Source organism: Pseudozyma hubeiensis (genome assembly GCF_000403515.1).
Source record: "Pseudozyma hubeiensis SY62 DNA, scaffold: PHS32, whole genome shotgun sequence".
Taxonomy (NCBI): domain Eukaryota; kingdom Fungi; phylum Basidiomycota; class Ustilaginomycetes; order Ustilaginales; family Ustilaginaceae; genus Pseudozyma; species Pseudozyma hubeiensis.
Genome location: NW_012133814.1, coordinates 438,635 through 451,000, shown reverse-complemented (window position 1 = coordinate 451,000; position 12,366 = coordinate 438,635). Strand labels below are relative to the sequence as shown.

Sequence of the window (12,366 nt, the reverse complement as noted above, 5' to 3'; positions counted from 1 at the left end):
GAGCTCAGAGCCAGGCGCGCCCATCCGACCTTTCCTTTTGCTGCTGCCGGTCGCCACACGTAGGCCTGGGTGGGCGGACAAGTCAAAACACGCTGCCTTATCCTCTCTTCGCCGTGTGCTTCTGCGGCATTATCTCAACTTCCCTATCGATCCCTTCTTTGGCAAGCGAAGAGCATGTGTTGGTTGCCACCGTTCTGCTCGGTCATCAGTGTGGGGCACATTAAGCATCGGGGGGTGGTGTCATATCACACGGCTTGCATTAAAGTACAAGCAGAGCCAACGAGGACAACGGGTCTAGAACACGATGCGCGCCTTGCACTGGTTGCATGACACAAGGCTCCGCTCGAACATTTCCTCATTTTGCTCTGCATCCTCCACCTCTCGACCCTGCAGAATCACATGGAGCCTGTGCCGCGTCAAGTCTTGGCAAGCCGAGCCGGTCAGAGCACCATCGCTTTCGGGACCTGGCCCTGAATGCATGGTTGAGTCACCCTTCGAAACACCTTCCTCGGCATCGATGCGTTTGTCCGCATGTACGGCTCCACCATCTATCGACAAATTCAACTCGCCCGCTTCGATCTTGGGCATCGTTGTCGCCATATCGATACAGTACCCCTGAAATCCCATCTGAAGTCCCTCTCCGCGCAGAAAAGGCTGCCCAGGTATCCGTGATCGTCGTTTCCCAACTTGGACAATGATCTGGGTGGTATGGCAGTCTCGAAATTGCACGACCATGTTCGATCCGCCAATACCTTGCGTTGACCAGGGCCGACTCGGCCATCGTGGTACCTCGTGCTCACGATGAGCGGACCACACTGAGCCGTTGTTACCGCCCTGTCCCTTTGAACATCGATCGTCTGCAGCAGCCTGTTGCCAGATCCGTGAGTCAGCCCTGTCCGTCTTGACGATTGTGCGCACTCCTCTCAGCGACGGCTGTGAGCGAAGCTGGTGGATTAGGAACGCCCCTGCAATGCCGTGCCAGCCAGTCAGATGCAAGCTGCGAATCTGGTTGACACCCTTGCTGCTCTGTGAATCGGTTGATATCGATGGTACCACATTTCGGCGACCACGCTTCATGCGCGCACTAGCACGGTTGCTGAAATCTTGCACATCTTCTGCCGCTAGGAAGACGAGAATGGACTGTAAGAGATGCAGGTCAATCAGGCTTTCATCCCTGGTGAGCTGATGCACAGCCTGAGACAGGTCGATTTCGTCCTTGCAATGTGACTCTGCATCGGTCACTTCGCGCTCGAAACACGACGACGGTGTCAGTCCGAAGCGCTCGAGCTTCCTGGCGGCTTCCCTCCACTCTGCGAGGTTCAGTCGATGTGCAGGCTCCAGGAACAACAGCTCTCGATCGAATTGCGCGAACACCTTGCGCAGCGCATGACTTGCCGCTGTGCTGAACACTATGAGCCCTGCCAGGTCCAGAAATCGCGAAAGATGGAACAACAGCTCGGACGGCAAAGCCTCGATGTGCGCTCGATTACTTCGACGGGGTTGTTGTAGCCGTTCGAGGGTCTCCACCGGGTGCTCGGACAGAGATCTTGTCTTGTCCATGTCAGGCAGATATCCGGGCTGATGTTGGTTTCAGATTGGCGCTCGTCAGTCAAAGACACAAGGCAAACCCCGAAACAGACTCGAGAGGCTTTAGTGCAGGCGACGGACGCTCGGATCCGCGTTACGGCAAGGCAAGTGTTTGCGCCATCGATTCGGAAGAAAGGAAGCACCGAGAGCGTCTTGTAGCTGTGGGGTCGATGACAGTCTCTCCGGGCTTGGCGGCCTTGGCACGAAGAGGTATGTGAGATGCAAGATGCTCGACATCACCCGAGTGAGTTCTTAGTTACTTGCCTGAGCTCGACTGCTGACAACTAATTTGACTGTCCTAGGACTTTGTCCATAGACCGATTCAGGCTCGAGGACTATGTTCGTCTATGCTTTCGGCCATGCTCTGACGGTAGCGGAAGCCAGTCCATGTACGGTCGAAGCGCAGACTTTGTGAGGTCTGGATGCAAGATGTCGATGGTGCAACAATCGAGTAAGGCCCGTATGGTGGTGCTATTTTAATATCTGTTGCAAAGTACGAACGTAGAGGTCGGAACCGATGGTGACCCTTTCGAGGCGTGTGGATGCGGACGCGAAACTCGCTCTTCCAGCTGCAGTACTTGGATCCAGGTATCAGATGACGCAGTTTGCTTCGACCCGGGTAAGTGGCAACGGACGAGGCGCAATGCAACCACGGTCAGCATGCAAGGAACGTCCAGTCGCGGATTCCGAAGCCGAGAGAGCTAGGTTCGGTAGCGTGTGAAGGGCCCTCGGCGACAACCGTAGATCCGGTGACATTGATGTGGTGCTACAATGAAACATGCTGCTTCGGTTGTTGTTACTCGGAAGCTCGTGCGGCGGGTTGTCCTTTATCGAGGTGGAGGCGAAACGTCCCCAAAAAAGGTTGGCTTCCCAAAAGCGAATCGGCCTAACATTCTGGAACAACAAATTCGCGGCTATGATGTTTGTCTATGAAATTGTTCGTTCTCAACGCAACAACAGAATCATCGTTGAGCATTGCCTTCTCTGACAGTCTCGACGACAAAGCACGGACTCTTCCAGAGGCAAGCCATTGGCAACAGGCGAGCCTGAAGAAGCAACGCAATAAGATAGAATGTGGTGCCAGGGCGGTGAGAGATACAAGATGACATGCAGAATGTACGGCCGAAACGAGACAGTGGTGTTACATGAGAGCGTCGAAGATGCTCAAAGTCCTTCCGGCATCATCATGTCTTTTGTGACGGCGTCTTCGGCGTCCTGGTCGTCGTCGTCCTCCTCCTCATCGTCGTCCTGCATATCCTGATCCGAATCGCTATCTTCGTCCTGACCGTTGGTCTTCTTGATCGAGCCGTTGGACTTGCGGTCCTTGGACCACCCGTTGTCACTGGGCGCACGGATCTTGCCTGCCTGGTTTCCGACAAGCTCTTGGTCCTGCTCCGAGAGGTCGATGAGGTGGACACCGCGTTCGCCCTTGTTGTCCTCGGCATCGGCTGCGCTCCAATACGCCAGGGGAATGAGACGGAAAGCGGCCATGTGAACGAGGATGTGCTTCAAGATCTGCGCTTGATTCGAGGTGAGTGTTTGACCCTGCTTGCACACGACGTAGTCCTGCAGCAGCGTAGGGATTCCGCGTTTCAACTCTGTGGGCATGCCCAGCTGTCGCAGTTGCGGCTCCACCGGATGTGGCAGCGTGTCGGGGGGATTGGAACGAGCCATGACCGGCCCTTCTGGCAACTCGATCGTCTCGGTCGCCTTCGATCCACCCCTAGCAAAATCCACCCGCTGATAATCCTTGAACCAATCGGTCACTTCCGCAGGTGGCGACTCGGTGAATAGCAATCCCACGTCGCCCGACAGTCGTTGACTGATACCGCTGATTCCTGTCCTCACTTCCTCCTCCTCCGTCATCCCCAGCGCGAGCGCAAGCACCTTCAATTTGCCGAAGAAGATCTTGCTGCCCTTCCAAAGATCGCGCACCTCCTTGAGGTAGTTGTTGCGCATAGAATGGTGGCCTAGGATCCACACGTAGGGGAATTCTTGCGCTGCATCTCGAACCTTGTCGATGAGGTTGGCTTTGTCTTCCTTTGTCTTTTTGTCGGTTCGCGTGAGGGAGACGACCTTGGATCGCTTAGCTCGTGGCATGATGAATGATTATGCACGAGGCTGTGTGTGATGCGAGTTGAGAGGGTGAAGGGAAAGCGGTGGTTCGAGTGGAGAGGCAAGAAAGAGCGAAGAGGATGCCTCATGCCGAGGTGGAGAAGCTGCTGTTCGAGGTGTAGAACCCTGAAACAAAATTTCGAAAAATCGACGCTCAACGTGGTTGCAAATTCTTCTCAACGACCCTTGATGGCCAACCTTTTTTTCCTCCTTCCGCTGGCCGGAAGCTCTGACCACGGCTTACGTGATCCCCTCGCAGCTGGAAATTTTTCAAAAGCGTGCGTTTTTAAGGTTTTTTCTCGTGAAGGTTCGACAAGGCGACATGCATAGAGCCAGCTTCATCTAGCAAAATCTCGAAAGCTGCACGAACCGTTTCGCTGAAAGCGCATCACCTCTTCGCCATTCACTTGCTCTTCACCGCTATACCTCGTATCACTCCAGTACAAGCTCGTCGCCGCCATGACAGCCGCAGCATCAACTAACAACATGGACAGCCTCGAAAAGTCCCTTTGCGACTTTACCGGCTCCACCCCACTCGATCAACGCTTCCGCTCCCTCTTCACCATCAAGGGTCTCGCAGCCACATCCGATCAGCACATGCAACGAGCGATCTCGATCATCTCCCACGCCTTCTCTGACGACTCTGCGCTGCTCAAACATGAGCTCGCCTACGTACTCGGACAGCTGGAAGACTCTCGTGCGCTTCCGACATTGAAGCGCATCCTCGAAGACGGTGATCAGGATGCGATGGTTCGACACGAAGCGGCGGAAGCGATGGGAGCTATTTCCGATCCCTCGGTTCTGCTGGTCCTGGAGCAGTACCGTAACGACTCGGACGTGAGCGTACGCGAGACCTGCGAGTTGGCCATTTCCAAAATCACCTTTGACAACTCGGACGAGGGTCGAGCACTCAAGGCGTCGAAAGCATCGGCAAGGTTGAAGCAGGAACAGTCGGGTTCCCACGGTGTAGAGTCCGCATTTGCACCCATCGACCCAGCTCCTGCCATGACTTCCTCTGCTTCGAGCAAGGAAGCTGCAAAATCCGAGGCTGAAGGACAGAGCTACACTGCCGACCAAGTACCACTCTTCCAACAGACGCTTTTGGATACCAACCTCTCGCTGTTCGAAAGGTACAGAGCCATGTTCGCGCTTCGAAACGTCGCACACGGTGGCGGAGAAGGAGCGGTCCAGGCAGTCTTGGCATTGGCGAAAGGTTTGAAGGATGGTTCTGCGCTGTTCAGGCACGAAATCTGCTTCGTCTTTGGCGAACTCTGCCACCCCGCTTCCATCCCTAGCATGCTGATGGTGTTGGACGACAGCACCGAACACGAAATGGTTCGTCACGAAGCCGCAGAAGCACTTGGTGGGATCGTAGAGGAAGGTGAAGAGGACGGTAAGAATGGAGACGGTGACTTTACAAAGGTACTCGAGACGCTGCAAAAGTGGGCACAAGACGGTGAGGCGCCAAGGGTCGTTAGGGAGAGCTGCATCGTGGCGCTGGACGAGTTGAAGTACAACAACGATCCGACTCAATTCCACCGCATCGAGGCGCCCACCGCCGTCGCTGCATAAGCCTACCGGCTACCTTGTTTTTCGTCTCATTAGCATCCCCTCGCATCATCGTCTTCATCCTTGTTGTACTCTAGTCATCTCGTTTCAATACATTCGTCCCACTGACTCTCAATCCATCAATCTGACATCACGCCTAGCACGACGACGAACCCGCTGAACAGGAGAACAAAAGTCTGATTTGCATAGAGGACAGACATACAAATACAGTGCGATCAACAGCGACGAACGGATGCAAAAAGAGACGACGACAAATTTGCGAATGAGAAAGGGTATATGAAAGAACTATGCGCGCGACGGCTAGGATCGAAAGCACTCAAACGGCAAGCGGCGCTTCAGTATCGCCACCGTTCCGAACAACACCGCCCTGCGCACCAGCACCGATGCCAAGAGCGCCCTCCAGATCGAGACGAGGAAACTCCCACTTGCCGGGACCGGTAGGGCCCATGAGCTCTTCGCTGTAGTTGAGCATTTTGATCAGCTGCGGCAGCTTGGGCTCTCGACCTTGACTCTGCGAAGCCAGGATGGCGGCGTTCAGTTCGCCGGCCGTCTTGAGACGTTGGCTGGGCGAAAGCAGCTCGGCGACGTGCGGTGGTGCGGCTAGCGGCCCAGAAGCTGCGACGCCTGCAGCTTTCGGCACGTCAAAAGCGAGCAACGCCATAGTGCGCTCGAGCTCAGGTAGCAGATCCGGATGCTCTTCGCCTCGAGGCGCTAGTTCCTCGGCGGCAAATGCCAGCGCTTCGTTGACGAGGCCGGCGCGGATGAGCTCGATCAGGCGTTGTTGTTGCAGGTGGAAGAAGAGGAGTGGGTTGTTGTCCAGAATCTATACGATTGCAAAAAGCAGCAAAGTGAGGCTGAGAGTCAGACATCAGATCCTTTCGTGCATCTTTCCAGACAGCAGCAGCGCAGTTGGCCATGGCAAGTCAGAGTTGTAAAGTATTTGGTGTAAAAAAGTATCCGCACTTAGACTCCCACTGGAGCCCGTTGCTAAGCGTGGTGCATGAAAAAATTGTCATCATTCAAAGCGGGCGCAGCTGAAGATGTCGTGCTGCGAGTCGTGCTCGTTGTGAGGCCATTTGCGACAAGAAAAACGATCGTGCTGCTGCTGCCAGGGCCTGGAAGGTCAAGGTGAGTTGAGACGTACCTCTGGATCTAGCTCGTTGACGCGTCCGATGGCATCATCAATATCTCCACGTTGAATCGCTCCACGAATGATCATGCGGTTGAGGATGCTGTCCGAATCGACAAAAGGCTTGAGTCCACTCTCCTTGCTGAAGCAATCGGCTGCATCCTTGTAGCCCTCTATGACCAGATAATCCATTACGAGGCGGTTGAGATCGCTGTTTGAATCAAGATAAGCAAAGGGACTTGGTCAGGAATCTGAATACCAAAAGCGGTCTGTACCTCAGCAGCAGATCCAATCAGTCGTCTTTGCATGCTTCCGTCGATCAAGTCCATCTTGATTCCTCTCGCTCGATGGGTCAGTGGGCATAAGTAAACTGGTTTTCCTCATCAGATGTAGGAGAGATTCCCACTTTGCGTCAAGTCTCATCATAAAAAGTCGAGCGAGGGTGGATGTCGGAGGAGCTGAACTGAAGCCTCTGAATCTGCTGCTGCGATACATCGTCGAGGTAGAAGAAGACTTACTCTTTGGCGACATTGATCGATGAGAGCTGTCGTTCCCACTCTGACTTCTTGAGGGGAGCTTTCGACATTTTGGGTCAACACGGACAGGATCGAGCCTGGATGGCGGGACAATGGCGAGTCTCGAGACAAAAGTGCGAATGACGACGGTGCCTGCCCGCTGCAATGATGATGTCCGATCGACGGAGAGGCTGAAAGAAGCCGTGCTTTGGTGAGTAGCGGAAGGCAAAGGGTCCCGAATGATCCGGCCCGATTGGCGGGCAGCGAGGGCCGGCGGGCCGTGGTCAGGAAGGAAGGAACGCAGTCGATGGTTTCACTGTTCTGTGTCTCCCGAGCTGCCTTTAGTCGGGCGAGGAAAATTTTGGCTTGGGTCGAATCAAGAGACTAAGAGTGATGGTTGAGGACGAAGGCTTTCCATGCGTCTGTGTGATTGGTTCGTGACGGCGCGAAAAGCTAAGACTGCCATTTTGTAACTGCATATTTTCAGTGCACGATTAGTCGGTGTGGACCCAGTTGGAGAGTAACCCGGCCGTAAGAGAGGGTCGATCACAGTGGGGAATTGGGGATGCGCTGAGTCGCCTCGTTGAGCGTTGCCTTGATCAGCACCACGAACATCTCAACCCTTCGTTCCAGTCAACCACCATCAACTCGCCTCTCCATATCGCACGCAATCGCTTTCCCAGACTTTCCCTGGCTGCACGGACTGCGACTACGAAGCTCGTCTCGCATCAGCTGCTTCTCCTGCATCGCAACCTCAGTCCAACCTCGCATATCGGGTCGAGCAATTTGGCACTGTAGTTCCGTCGGAGTGACCATCTCTTTCCTCCCTTTTGCATGCCAGAAGGGCTCTGTACGCTGTCTCTTTTCTCGTCCAGAAGTTGATGTTGGTGAATGATCAATTTCTTTAGTCTCCCCTGCTGATTGATCCGGTTAGCGACTCTTGTCTTCCTGAAAGTATTATCCTCTCCCACAGAGGTAGCAGCTGTGCCTCTCCTCAAGATTTCTGCACCTTCCATTGAAGCTGCCTTTGTACCTCTGACGCACTGGCTGTCTTCTGCTGAGTAGATACGTCTCGCTCTTGCATCTCTTGCCTCTGGCCCTTCTTCCAAACACTCTGCCTCTCCACCCCGCCATAGGTGCGAACGAAACAGCATCATGGCATCTGCATCTGTCTACTACAAGTTCAAATCCCAAAAGGAACCTTCGCGCATCACCTTTGACGGCACCGGCATCTCAGTATGGGACCTCAAGCGCGAGATCATACTCCAAAACAAGATGGGCAGAGGCACCGACTTTGACCTTGGCGTCTACAATGCGGACACCAACGACGAATACAAGGACGACAACTTTCTGGTCCCACGCTCCACCCAAGTCATCGTGCGCCGCCTGCCACCATCCAAACCCGGTCGCGGAACCGCGCAGAACTATGTAGCCGATGTCAACGGAGCCGCCGACACCACCGGCGCAAGTCGTTTCTCGGGCACCGCCAATGCTTCCGGTGCCAAGCCGACCGATTCGCGTACACAAGCCTACCGTGGCCCTATGACGATGAGATTCGACGGCGGGAAGGATCCTAGCTCATCCTCGGCGCAACCGTTTCCGGGCGCTGGCCCTTCAGCTGGCGCAGGCGGCGGCGGTCCTGCAGCTGCTGCTACCGGAGACGAAGCCGATCGCATCGCCGCCATGTTCCAAGCAACCACGGAGCAGTGGGACGAGACGCAAGAACGAATGTCCCACGCCACCTACCGTGACCGCTCCGGACAAGCACGTCGAGGCGGTCCTCCGCGTCCCATGACGACGCAGCGCCCTCATCAGCAGGTTCCTGATCGTCCGCCGCCGGTCGGCTACGTCTGCTTCCGCTGTGGCAAGCCAGGTCATTGGATCCAAGATTGTCCTACCAATGACGACAAGGATTTCGACAACCGACCTCGTTTCAAGCGCACCACAGGTATTCCCAAGTCGATGCTCAAGACGGTCGAGCAACCCACCGACGAAGACCATCGCGCTGGTGTCATGCTCACCGCCGACGGTACTTACGTCGTTGCCCGCGTGGATCAAGAGTCGTGGCGAAAGAACCGCGTTCGCACAAAGCCGCTCACCCAATCCGACGTGTACCAATCACCACCTACCGACAACTCGCTGGCCTGCTCGCTGTGCTCCAAACTGCTCCGTGACGCTGTCGTGACGCCATGTTGCAAGACCAAGTACTGCGAAGAGTGTATCCAGACGCATCTTTTGGAGCACGAGTTCATGTGTGCCGAGTGCGACAGGCGTATTGCGGATTTGGAGCAGCTCCAACCAGATCAAGAGACGCGCAAGAAAGTCAAGGAGTACATCAAGGAGACGATCGAGCAGAGCGAAAAGGAGATTGCGGAGGAAGGCAGCAAACCTGACCAGACAAACGATGCAGCCGACAGTAAGGCCGGCTCGCCAGCTCCGGGACGTCAACGCACGCTCAGCCCCGGTGCTTCGCACAACGATCAGGACGAACAGGCACACAGAGCCAACGCTTCCGCCGACAACAACAGCCTTGCGTACGGCGAAGGAAATGCTGCCGGCAACGCTCCCGGCAACGCAGGACAGCCAGCGATGGCGTTCAACCCGCAAATGGTGCAGCAGATAATGATGATGCTGCAAAATCCGCAGCTTCCACCTCCCATGCGCATGCAGCTGCAGATGCAACTGCAGATGCAGCAGTTCGCCTTCATGCAACAGATGCAGCAACAGCAAGGCGGTAGTCAGATGAACATGGGAATGATGCAGGGCGCACCCAACATGTCGTGGGGCCAGCAGCAGGCGGCGCAATCCACCAACCCGTTCAGCCACCGTGCTCCGCCGACCAACGAGCACTCGGCGTACATGCGCGTGCCCGTCAACCAGGCGAGGACCAACACCAAGGTGACGGGCAACAAACGCGATCGCCCTACGGATTTCCTAGAGGTTGGCGGGAAGGACGGGGCTCCGGCGGGGGATGCGAGCAAAGCCGCTCGGACTGGATGATGGACGAAAGAAATGCAGAAGAGCTTGTCGCAATGCAAACGTTGTGTGCTTCGATCAGGACGATGTTGTGCGCACGAGGGTATGAACTTAGCAGACGATGAAATGATTGAGTAAATTTGAGTAATTAAACGAAGCGTTGAAGAGAAATGTCTACAAATATCGTGGCACAAAAATTACATGCCAAAAGATGGCGGGTATACATCTATCCCTTTCTCGTCCTCACCTCTCTCTCACGGTCCCGGCTCATCGCCCATCCACTTGACCGCCTCGGCATACTTTCTGATATCCGAGAAATACTGATCGCCGACCTCGTCTCCCCTACCACTTGCGATCTTCAATATCGCCTCGTTGACCCCCCTCGCCCCCAAAATGTCCACATGGTCACCGGTGGACTGACCACCTCTCAAATCCATGGCTTCCGGTTCGTGCTTCAACTCGTGAGTCACGACACTGATGTTGGCCGGATTCCAAATGCTGTGCTTCCAACCCTGAGCACACATCGCTCCCAAACTCAACAGGGATACCGTACCATCGCCTTCGCCCATCTTGCAACCAGCTCTGACTTTGGGTAGAGCACCTTCCTTCTGAACCACGTGGTCGATCCAACTGAGACGTGCGGTGGGGAAGTCGAGCGCAGGGGTACGCGAGACATCGGGACATTCTTGACCGAAGCATCCTGGTTCATCGAGTTGTTCACCGATCGAGGATTCAGTGACGTATTCACCTTGCTGATACCAGTACGAGCGTTCGGTGGGTTTGCCCACTCCGTAGATGCAGTACATCTTCATGCTAGGTGCATTGGGCAGTGGCGCTTCGAGCGGGTTCGACCACTTTGTGTGGTCCGCGTTGTTGGCCTGAAGCTTGTCAGCATCGCGTTCGATGCCGTGCGAATAGTTGGTGGCAAGCATCTTTTGGAAGGAACTGGGAGCATGTTGAAGCATAAAGTTGTGCGCTGCTGTGGCCGTGAGATTGGTTCGCACCGTCTGCTCGTTGAGGTCGTGTTGGTCTGTGCCGGGTTTGCGGAAGCTGTAGATGTGACCGTGGGTGTCCTCGGCTCCATCCTCGTCGTCGGGAGCCCAGGTGGAGTTCCCCCAGATATCTTCGCCTCCCTTGATGAGCATGCTTGCGCCACCGGCCCACGTGCGGAAGAGCTTGGCTCGCTCACGTCGGCTGAAGAACTTCTCGAGAAGGTAGGCGGCTGCCGGTGGGACTTCGACGGTATCTCGCATCTCGCCAGAGAGCATGACGGCCATGGCCTTGGGTACGCCGAGGAAGGTGCCTGCGATCGAGGTGAAGGCTTCGATGTGATCCTCGACCCAGGTTGGCCCACCGTTGCCGTAGAATTCGCCTTCGGCTTCCACCCACTTCATAAAGTAGTAGAACACGGAGCTGCCCATGGAATGCGCTACGATGACGGTCTTCTTGCCGAAGAGTGCCTTGTTCTGTTCGATCTTGAGCTTCAAGCGCGTAAAGTACCTGTCGCGAACTTCGAGGTTGTAATAGCTCAATCTCCAATCGTAGCTGGCGAGAAAAAGATTGTTGGTGTCGTAGCCGAGCACGGCGAGGTTCTCGATGACCTTGCTCCAAATCCAGTAGCCAGCCGCAAAGAAACTGGCGGCATCCAGACCTTCTGCAGCTCGTACACGAATGCCTGGTGGGTCGAGACCGGTCTCTGGATCGAGTGAAAGATGGCGGACCCACATTTCCTTTTCGAAGACGATGGTGCGCATCATTGTGGTGGTGCCCCAGAGACGTTTCCGGAAGTAGCTCGCTGAGCTTTCGTCGGTTGTCCAACTCTCGAGACCGGTAGACACGACACCGGGGATGAGGATCACAGGGTGGTCGGCGGTGTAGCCTTTGCGGCTGAGATCGCGACCGATTCCAAAGTCTTTGTTCTTGAACCAGTCTCGAGATCGACTGAAGAGGTTGTCACCCATGTCTGCGAACTCCTTGGGCATGCCGATGTCGATGGAAGGAAAGTCGATGCTGAAGCCGTCCAAGGAGTCGTCCACCAGCGAGCGTAGTGACGCGACGTGCTGAGCCATTTGGACGTTTCTAGATGCGAGGAACGCGATGACGGCACCAAGAGCGGCGCCAAAGATGAAGAAGAGACGTCGATAGCGCATGAGACCCTTTTGGATGGGGACCTCGGCGATGTCGTGGCGTAGAAAGGGGATCTCGGACAGATCGAGCTCGTGCCATGGAGTTCCGGGTGCTGTGACGCTGTAGCTGGCCCTGCCTTTCATGGAAGGACGCCTGCTCTTGTTGAGGATGATCTGCTGGGGTGGCGTGCTTGTTCCATCGTTGCTGTTCGACGTTGACGACGATGCAGCTCCATTGGAGTGCGTGTTGTGCTGGTGCGCAGAAGAGGATCCATTGTCGTTGTGATGGTTTGCGCCGCTGCGCTTATTCTTGCGGTTGTTCATGGTTGCGCACAATCAAAAGAAGGTT

At 55.4% G+C, this 12,366-nt stretch overlaps 6 protein-coding genes across 6 annotated transcripts; 2 read left to right on the top strand and 4 right to left on the bottom strand.

The window, feature by feature from the left end:
• Positions 1-294: 294 nt before the first annotated feature.
• PHSY_003157 (hypothetical protein) lies at positions 295-1,560 on the bottom strand (the record flags this gene model as incomplete). Its single annotated transcript, XM_012333778.1, has 1 exon — positions 295-1,560. One exon carries the CDS (start codon positions 1,558-1,560, stop codon positions 295-297), a length of 1,266 nt encoding a protein of 421 aa, XP_012189168.1.
• Positions 1,561-2,751: 1,191 nt separating this feature from the next.
• Positions 2,752-3,687, bottom strand: PHSY_003156 (potential rRNA processing factor; the record flags this gene model as incomplete). Its single annotated transcript, XM_012333777.1, has 1 exon — positions 2,752-3,687. The coding sequence occupies one exon, from the start codon at positions 3,685-3,687 to the stop codon at positions 2,752-2,754; it is 936 nt and encodes a 311-aa protein (XP_012189167.1).
• A 474-nt stretch (positions 3,688-4,161) lies between these two features.
• On the top strand, positions 4,162-5,274 carry PHSY_003155 (MFBC-like protein; the record flags this gene model as incomplete). Its single annotated transcript, XM_012333776.1, has 1 exon — positions 4,162-5,274. One exon carries the CDS (start codon positions 4,162-4,164, stop codon positions 5,272-5,274), a length of 1,113 nt encoding a protein of 370 aa, XP_012189166.1.
• A 313-nt stretch (positions 5,275-5,587) lies between these two features.
• PHSY_003154 (hypothetical protein) lies at positions 5,588-6,592 on the bottom strand (the record flags this gene model as incomplete). Its single annotated transcript, XM_012333775.1, has 2 exons — positions 5,588-6,094; positions 6,416-6,592. The coding sequence occupies 2 exons, from the start codon at positions 6,590-6,592 to the stop codon at positions 5,588-5,590; spliced, it is 684 nt and encodes a 227-aa protein (XP_012189165.1).
• Positions 6,593-7,028: 436 nt separating this feature from the next.
• PHSY_003153 (nucleus protein) lies at positions 7,029-9,915 on the top strand (the record flags this gene model as incomplete). The annotated part of the gene is made up of 2 exons (XM_012333774.1): positions 7,029-7,126; positions 8,052-9,915. 2 exons carry the CDS (start codon positions 7,029-7,031, stop codon positions 9,913-9,915), a joined length of 1,962 nt encoding a protein of 653 aa, XP_012189164.1.
• A 230-nt stretch (positions 9,916-10,145) lies between these two features.
• On the bottom strand, positions 10,146-12,341 carry PHSY_003152 (phospholipid:diacylglycerol acyltransferase; the record flags this gene model as incomplete). Its single annotated transcript, XM_012333773.1, has 1 exon — positions 10,146-12,341. One exon carries the CDS (start codon positions 12,339-12,341, stop codon positions 10,146-10,148), a length of 2,196 nt encoding a protein of 731 aa, XP_012189163.1.
• Between the last annotated feature and the right edge of the window lie 25 nt (positions 12,342-12,366).